At 46.8% G+C, this 9338-nt stretch overlaps 1 protein-coding gene across 1 annotated transcript; it reads right to left on the bottom strand.

Annotated features, from left to right (window-relative positions):
• Window positions 1-6173: 6173 nt before the first annotated feature.
• Window positions 6174-9079, bottom strand: LOC126989509 (uncharacterized). Its single transcript, XM_050848087.1, has 2 exons — window positions 8964-9079; window positions 6174-8592 (listed from the first exon to the last, which is right to left on the bottom strand). Exon 2 carries the CDS (start codon window positions 8583-8585, stop codon window positions 6174-6176), a length of 2412 nt encoding a protein of 803 aa, XP_050704044.1. The 5' UTR covers window positions 8586-8592; window positions 8964-9079.
• Between the last annotated feature and the right edge of the window lie 259 nt (window positions 9080-9338).

The raw sequence follows: 9338 nt of genomic DNA, 5'->3' as shown, positions 1-9338 counted from the left end.
ACTAGTCGTACAGTGTTGTGTTACAGTGCCTTTTTGAACACTGGTTCACTCCCCGAGCCACAGAGGCCCCTGGCACGTGCCAGCGCCTATAGTACACGCAGTTCGTTTTACTCTCACGAACTGCCGTGGCACCTGGCACATGTCAGCGCCCCTCACTTTTCAACCGGCTGTGGCCCCTGGCACGCTGGCAGCTAGCGCCTTCACACGCAGTTCCCTTGACGCACTTTCTGACTGCCGTGGCCCCCGGCGCGTTTACGCCAGTGCCTGTTGCCCATCTCCACGCCGCTCGACTGCACCATAATTGACGACGACATGCAACTCTTACTCTACTACGGCGGCGTCCTTCAGAGCACCACTCTTCTGTTCAGGACCAGTCTACGTGGTTCGCGATTTAGGAGTGCGGATTCAAGCCTTCCAGGATCTATTAAACAGCCAACCACTCAACTCACCCCAGGTCAACTCACGCAGCCCACCTCACGCAGCCCAACTCACGCAACCCAACTCACGCTGCTCAACTCCTCGCTGCTCAACTCCTCGCTGCTCAACTCCTCGCTGCTCAACTCCTCGCTGCTCAACTCCTCGCTGCTCAACTCCTCGCTGCTCAACTCCTCGCTGCTCAACTCCTCGCTGCTCAACTCCTCGCTGCTCAACTCCTCGCTGCTCAACCCCTCGCTGCTCAACCCCTCGCTGCTCAACCCCTCGCTGCTCAACTCATCGCTGCTCAACACTTCAGCTCGACTTACCGTAGCTGTCCTCATTGCGCTACTCATCTCAGCTCGACTCACCGTAGCTGTCCCCTACGTGCTACTCACTTCAGCTTGACTCACCGTTGCTGTTGTCACCGCATTACTCACTCCAGCTCGACTCACCGTAGCTGTTGTCACCGCATTAGTCACTCCAGCTCGACTCACCGTAGCTGTTGTCACCGCATTAGTCACTCCAGCTCGACTCACCGTAGCTGTTATCACCGCATTACTCACTCCAGCTCGACTTACTGTAGCTGTTGTCACTGCACTACTCGCCCCAGCTCGACTCACCGTAGCTGAACTCTCCTCAACTCAACTCAGCGCAACTCACCGCGCAACACTTCACACTGCAACGCATCACCGTCTGCCACAGCGCCCCCGCACCAGGGAATATTTCGTTCCTCCTTCCTCGTCACTGGGGGGGAGTACTTGTAGCAGCCACCGTTGAAGCGGTCGCGTGCTCTCCTCCAGTGAGAGAGAAAAATGTGGCGCTGCAGCACAGACTCCAATGTTCATTGTTACTTTGTGTTAACGTTTTCGTTCGTGCTTCCGTCTCGCTGTTTCTTGTGCGTCTAATTGTTTATCTCTTGTTACTTGTTTATCTTCTACTGTCCGTCCTCGTCCTGCTATACATTCCTTTTACACATTGTTCCACACACACACACATCAACACTTATGTCATCCACACAGTACAACATTCACAAACGCATACCCACACAAACACCTTTTCTTAGTGTCTTGTCTGTGTCAATGACGTGCATGATGTTTGCCGAATAAAGCAACCCCGGCGGATATGACTATCTCTATCCGTGAACCGATTAGCACTTTGAACACTCACTACCACCAACACGATCAAGTCCATCTGGCCCGGTTTCACTTCACCCGCGCCAGCCCCATGGCCCACCTCCTCTCCCTCACGGCGGCCATCTTGGGACGCCATGATGACTCAGCGAGCCTCACCGTTCACTGTTCACTTATACCCACTCCTTTGACACCAATTGTTACGCTACTCCCCACCACACACCAATCACGAGCAGCCAGTCACCGACAGCGGCCCACAGAACCCCGAGGAGAGTACACTGGAGGCCGGGGCACAAGGAAAACGAGAGTTCAACACTAGTTACTCTTTTAATGACTGGTTCCTCACATAGTACAGTGGTTCTCAAGGGCACAGAACAAGTTAATAAGGCACACAGAAGCACGACAGTCACGCACACGGCTCTCAGCAGCAGGCACTCCCTTGAGCACACCGACTCGCCCAGACACGCGTCTCCCTGTCTCCGCGTCTCGCACGCAACTCTCCCGGCGGTAGGGGTGGGCAGGAACCTGTACCAGTACCGGTACTAACGGTACCAGCTAAACGGTACGGTACCGGTACCAGATTGCTCGGTACCGGTACCGGTACCAGATTGCTCGGATTTATTTATTGGATTTGATAATTTTTCATGTCCGATTTTTTTTTTAGGTTGCTAATAAATATTGTTATTGTTATTAGACTATGATCGAGTACAGCCATAATAACAATACATGCTATTTTTTATCGAAAAAATATATATTCACTTCATTCAGAGAGAGAGAGAGAGAGAGAGAGAGAGAGAGAGAGAGAGAGAGATCATGGAAACGAAAAGCAGGACAAAATGGTGGGAACTTGAGAGGTCACCGAGGCCGTGACTCAGCGTCTCCACACAGGGCTCATACCGGGTGATACCGCATGGAGACGGCCGGGCGAGCGCCGAGCGTCACTAAGATCCAAACGGTACCGGTACTAGCGGCAATGCTCAAGTGCCGAGTGATCATGAGGCTTCGCGGCACCAGGTACCGGTACCGGGTGCCGGTTGAATAGATTCTTCTCGGCACCAGGTACCGGTACTGGGTGCCGGCTGAAGCGATTCTTCTCGGCACCCGGTACCGGTACCTGGTGCCGAGAAGAATCTATTCAGCCGGCACGCTGGTACCGGTACCGTTTGGATCTTAGTGACGCTCGGCGCTCGCCCGGCCGCCTCCATGCGGTATCACCCGGTATGGGCCCTGTGTGGAGACGCTGAGTCACGGCCTCGGTGACCTCCCAAGTTCCCACCATTTTGTCCTGCTTTTCGTTTCCATCAAAGCTCCCGTTTCCATTATTTTATTATTTTATTTATTTATTGGAGTTACTGGATTATTCTTCATGTCCGATTCTTTTTCTTTTTAGGTTGCTAATAAATATTGTTATTGTTATTAGACTATGATCGAGTACATCCATAATAACTATACATGCTATTTTTTTATCGAAAAAATAAATATTCACTTCATTCAGAGAGAGAGAGAGAGAGAGAGAGAGAGAGAGAGAGAGAGAGTTTTCTTTACAGGAAATTTATTTGGAAATTTCATCAGAAGTCATTAAGATAAAAATACTCCTTCGGGTACCGGTACCGGTACCGATACTAACGGTACCTACGTTTTCGGTACCGGTACTACCGGTACTCAAATTAACGGTACTTTGCCATCCCTACCCGGCGGCCAGTGCCCGCTCTCCGGGCTCACCTCTGTCTCTCGTCTCCATAACCCTTGCATCTAAGTTAACATTGCATCATGCTACCCACGATTTCATCACATTACACATGCAATCACACACATACAACACAAACAAACACGCAAGCACATCCACTGGTGTAACAATATAATTCATAGACACATAATGGACCACTTTGATAGGCAAAACATACTGACTGACAGTCAGCACGGCTTTCGGCCCAAACGTTCGTACGAGACTCAATGACTTGTGACCACACACGACATTTTGCAGTCCCTTAACAACCCCAAAATTAGACAAGTTGATGCCATAATACTTGACTTTGCCAAAGCCTTCGACAAAGTTCCCCACCAAAGACTGTTAGCTAAATTAGAATAATATGGCATACGAGGACAACTTTCTAACTAGATTACCACGTTTTTGACTACCCACTAGCAGAGTTGCTCTTGATGGTAGTCAATCCTCATTTATTCCTGTAACTTCTGAGGTACCTCAAGGCACCGTCTTGGGCCCCCTTCTTTTCCTTTTTTACATTAATGATCTCCCACTATCACTTACCTCTACTACTAGACTTTTTGCAGATGACAACTTAGTTTATCAACCCATTTAGATAGGGATGACTGTCTTCGACTACAAAACGATTTAGCTGCACTTGAAGACCGGGAAGCCAAGTGGCAGATGACGTTTAGACCAGACAAATGCCATCACATCCGTTTCACCTATTCCCTTCATTTATAAACTCCATGACACAAACCTGAACACTGTCTTTTCACACAGATACTTGGGCGTACACATCTCAGCAGACATGCAATGGAGCACACACGTGAGCAGCATCAGGGCCAAAGCTCACAGAGCCCTGGGGTTCCTGCGTAGGAACTTTAGCAGGTGTAAAACAAACATCATAATTCTTGCATATAACACACTCGTTCGGGCACACATAGAATATTGTGACACCGTCTGGGACCCACACAATAACAATAACATAAATAAATTAGAGGCCATACAAAACAAAGCTGCAAGATGGGCCAGACGTGATTACAGACACACCACATCAGTTCCTTTGCTTAAACAAGACATAAAACTAGACCCATTAGCAACACGAGACAAATACACAGACAACAAATACTATATAAAATAACAAACAATTTAGTAGAAGTAAACAAAGACACTTATTTACACCTGACAACTACACGATCCACTAGAGGCAGGCACAACCTTAAATACCACACTTACCAGACTAACACTAGTATATTCAAATATTCATTCTTTCCTAGCAGCATCCAAGATTGGAATCATCTCCCATCTCATGTAGTTAATACTCCCACTCTTGACACATTTAGGAATAGGATCATCAATCATTATCTCCCTAATCCTGGCCCTTTACCATATCCCAATACCTTTCCTCATCCTAACCCTTATCGTAATCCTGTCCTCTGCTGGCCCCTTGAATCCCCCTCACAATCATCCGCATATTGTGCCACCCGAGTGGCCCTCTGCGGGTCCCCTAGAAATGAAATGATAAATGAAATGAATATAAATCGTAGGGTGCGGCAATTCCTTCCGGGGTTCAGTAGCTTTTTTTTTTTAACATCTCGGCCTACTGGCGCTACGCCAGTAGGCTTTCTTCAGGGGGCTATAGTCTGTTCAGAGCATGAAGTCGGTTCAGGGTGGAGCTGGTATCGTCGTTTACCTCTAGCCATGCTGCCAAATCAACCTTCGCACATGCGTCTGTTATCTCCCATCCATGTGCTATTTGAAAGTGATATTTTATATATTCTGTATATAGTAAAGGAAGTTACATAGTACAATGAGTGTCGATGTTTAGGATTATAACAACGATTTGTATAAATTCTGTGACATGTGGTAGCGATTTTTTCCCATGTTGCCACGTTTTGTTGTTGTTGTTGTTGTTGTTGTTGTTGTTGGTGGTGGTGGTGGTGGTCGGCGTGTCCCCTTGGGTCCCTCCCCCGGGTAGAGAGGGAGAGAGAGGGAGAGAGAGAGAGATAAACAGGTGGGTTGTGGGTGGGTAGGTAGGGAGACGGTGCTAATCTGATAATTGGCGGTCGAACTGGCAGCGCCGCACTCATGGGAATTCTGGAATCTGCCACACCTTGAACCGAATTCATGCTCTGAACAGACTATAGGTGCTGCATGTCAGAGAAAGAAAACGCCAACTGCAAAAAGCTGTTTTTTTCAGGAGAGCCAAAAAACCGAATTTGGCTTTACAATTTGCATTGCAGCTATGATTTTAGTTATTTCTGTCTACCGACGGTTTCTGAAGTTGGTATAAAGTCTATCTTGCATGATACGATAGTTTTTTATTCAAAAAATTAAAGCATATTTAAGTTACGAAAAGTTTTGTAGTTGGCGTTTTTTTTCCTTTGGTATGAAAAACGTTAACTGCAGAATTCGCCAGTGAGCATAACTTTATCTACTAAGAAATGCGCCAACTTGGATTACTGCTCGAGAAACGTAGCGAGCAATCTCAACCGCGACTCAAAGACCTGACTAGACGACTCTGAAAGACGGAAACTTCCTGAACTTATTTCTGGAAAGCTTCAGTATATTCATCGAACACAAGGAATTTGAAGTAAACACCGGAACCAAAGAGAAAAGCATCTTTTATTAAACTTTATGGAACAGAAATGTATTTTCTAAATCCTATAATTTTTATTGTTTTCCTCGAAAAATATAATCCCAAGAAAAAAAAAAATCATGACACACACTGAAAGCTAGTTTCTCGTAAATTGGAAACTTCCTGAACTTATACCTAGAAAGCTTCAGTATATTCATCAAACACAAGAATTTAAAATAGGTACACACCAGAACCAAAGAGAAAAGCATATTTTGAACTTTATGGAACAGAAACTTAATGAGTAATACCAACCGGGACTCAAACAAGCACTTTTTCAATCCTATTCATCAGTATCTAAATCCTCCGCATCGTTGGTTTTGAGGTTCATGTAGAAGGCACGAACGTCACTTCCAAATCGTTGGCACAGAGAAAGAATGTCGTGTTTCTTTGCTGAAGAAATCGGATTGCCTTCGGGGTAAGCGACGGGCAGAGCCGTTGGGAATGCCGTAACTCCTCGGCGCTCCCAGCTCATCTGGTTCATTGGCCCTTCATCGAAATCGTATTTGAAGCTGAAGGAGGTGGTGTTTCGAATGAAGATCCAGCGTGTTTCCAGCCAGTTGATTTCTGTCGAGCTTTTGGGGCTTTTTTTACGGTGAACCAGAGGTCCTTTCGTCTCGAAGAGTCCCTTAACGTCGTGGATGTCCTCCTTGTTCATGGGTACAACGACGAGCCTCGTCGACTCTCGCCGTGAGGGAACAGACCGGATGAACATGTTCCAGTCTGTTGGGTAGAGAATGATCATGTCTTTCCTCTTGGCTCTTTCGATTCGAGCGTGGGCCTTGTCAGCGTCCATCATCGTGTGGCCAGGTATCAGGTACTTCAGCTCGATGCTGGAGATCCCACCCAAAGAGAATAAATGCAGCATTGCGGCCACGAAAAACCGATTTCGGTTTTGTCCCCCACAGCTATCAGACCACAGAATCCATCGCTTTACTGCTGGGTGGTCTTTGATGAAGAGCCGCAATGCACTGGCTACCTCCAACGCTCCTCGTCTTGCTTGTCCTTCGTGCCATGTGTAGCATCGGCATTGACCCCTTGCTGGGTATACCGTGAGGTTGTAAACGTTCAGCTTCCGCTTGTAGAACCACTCCTTGGACGGATAGAGAGGACAAGGAAGGACTTGCTGGAGGTCAAAAGTAACCGTCATCACATCTGGGTTGTTTTTTGCAAGCTCGATGTCTTTTTGCATTGTAGTGATGGCTTCCTTAAAAGCTTTTTCGTGGGCTTCTTTCTCACCCCCCTGTAGAACAGCGCACGTATCACAGGTGTCAATGGTAGGAAGACCGAACTTGATTTTGTAGGTGTCGAATACTTCGCGATATTTCCATTCCTTTGCCTTGATTACGTCGTCAGGTAGATCGAGATACATCAGGTACATCTGGTGCATTGACAAGTTGGAATCCAGGTATCGATGTCCGCGCTCTCTGTTGTAGTGAGATTCAGTCACCGGGAAGCTCTCGATATGGCGCTTGATGTTTTCCACCACATCAGCACCGTACTTTTTGGCTTTTCCCGCCTGCCAGCCACGCTTTTCTGTTGGGTCGACTGCTCCATGGAGTACGGGAGACAAACTCATGTCCACGAACGTGTTGCTTACATGAAGGGTTCGCAGGAAAAAATCCCTGCAAACCGGAAGGTTTTCGGAGCCTTTCTTTAAAAAGTACTTTCGACTGAAGGTTCGCCGCTTTTCTGCTCCTTCTTGGCGATTTGGAGTATGAAGTTCAACTGAACCTTTGATGTATTGCTTTTGTGTGGTAGTGTTACCAAGAGCCCAAAAGGTGGCGTTGATCTGTCGACGGTCTTTCTCGGAAAACCGATCTTGGCACTTCATCCGACATTTGTCACAGGCTGCCGGACGTGGGACGTTCTTCTGAATGACGTTTCCACCCCTTGTTTTGTGGGATTTCCCACTTCGAACTAGTTTCTTCAATTTCTCCTTCTTCCATTGATGTGGCTTTGGTTTTGACCTTTTCCTGCCTACGTAAACGCTTCCACCTTTGGTCGTTCCGGTAGCAGAATCAGCATTGTCATCGTCGGATGATTCTGACGATGAGCTGGAAGACAATGACGAGGGGCTCCTGCTGGTTGACGAACCACTGCTCGAGCTGCTTTCGGATGAAGAATCGCTGCCCGATGCCGATTCACTTCTTAAGCTGCTTTCTGACGATTCCTTGTTTTGATCCGCTCCTGGAACGTCGTTCAAGGTCTCCGCTGGGATGCTGGATGTGCTAACAGCATGCTGTTGATGAGGAAGGGGCTCTGCTTCCAGTCGTTGGGATGCAAGTTCCGGACCAGTCTTCGGTTCCATCGTTTCCAGGACTGCAATTTCTAAAGCAGGGTTAGCATCAAACGCAAGGTCTTCTTCGATTGCTTCAGTTGCTGATGGTGGTGGAGGAATAGGTGACATGTCCCAGGGAACGTCATCCATGTTGGAAGACTGGGATGCAAGTTCCGGACCAGTCTTCGGTTCCATCGTTTCCAGGACTGCAATTTCTAAAGCAGGGTTAGCATCAAACGCAAGGTCTTCTTCGATTGCTTCAGTTGCTGATGGTGGTGGAGGAATAGGTGACATGTCCCAGGGAACGTCATCCATGTTGGAAGACTCAGGGTTCGTAGTAGATGACCAGGGGACTGCTCCTTCTTTGATCTTGGCCCGAGCTAGGGCCACCATCTTGTGAGCTCGGGAAGTCATGTGGAGCCTAGATGAGAGGAGAAAAAGTTTGAGAGGATGATCACACTGGAAAAAAACAATCAAGCATATGAATTTTGGGGATCTTTTCCGTTTCATGGCAAGCACTATTTTTGCACCAAATTTTCGCCAGAAATGCAGATTTTTGTGCTAAACAAGAATATAACATTCATGTTGTGGAGAAATGAAAGAGAGTTGGGAAAAAAAAATAATGCTTAAAATAGTGCTTGCCATGAAATGGAAAAGACCCAATTTTTGTTAGATAATTAATCTTTTAATGTTATTTCATTCAGCATTTTTTCAAAGAGCAGAACATTCAGAAATATCTATGTATTTTTACGACCATAGTAGATAGAACGTTACGAAAGCTAGAGTTCTTACTTCTCCTTTGGCAGAGCTAGCAAAGCTGGAGTAGGATTCCGCTAGTTGTCGGATTGTTTGACTGAGTGGAAGGATGAGGGCTGAAATAAAAGAAATAAAGAATGATAATGTTTGATGGGAATTCGATTGGACAGTGGTTGTAGTCCTAATCACTAAAACATTGTGCATCTTTCTCCGGATTCACAAAGCTTTGGCGCAGTTGGCGCTTTTCAAAGCAAAAGACTTTTATTTATTAGGTAGTTGGCGTTTTTCATATAAAATCGAACCGAACTCACCTCAATAAACGTAGTTGGCTTTTTTCAAACCAAAGATTTCCCTGAACATGCGAAGTTGGCGTTTCAGCATAAATGCGACACAGCCTTCCCCTTCCGCTTC

Source organism: Eriocheir sinensis, unplaced genomic scaffold (assembly GCF_024679095.1).
Source record: "Eriocheir sinensis breed Jianghai 21 unplaced genomic scaffold, ASM2467909v1 Scaffold12, whole genome shotgun sequence".
Taxonomy (NCBI): Eukaryota; Metazoa; Arthropoda; class Malacostraca; order Decapoda; family Varunidae; genus Eriocheir; species Eriocheir sinensis.
The sequence above is the reverse complement of the archived record's forward strand: the minus strand, read 5'-3'. Positions and strand labels throughout refer to the sequence as shown.

Excerpts from the sequence above, each read along its gene's own strand:
- LOC126989509 (XM_050848087.1), bottom strand. The coding sequence starts at position 8,585 with ATGACTTCCCGAGCTCACAAGATGGTGGCCCTAGCTCGGGCCAAGATC.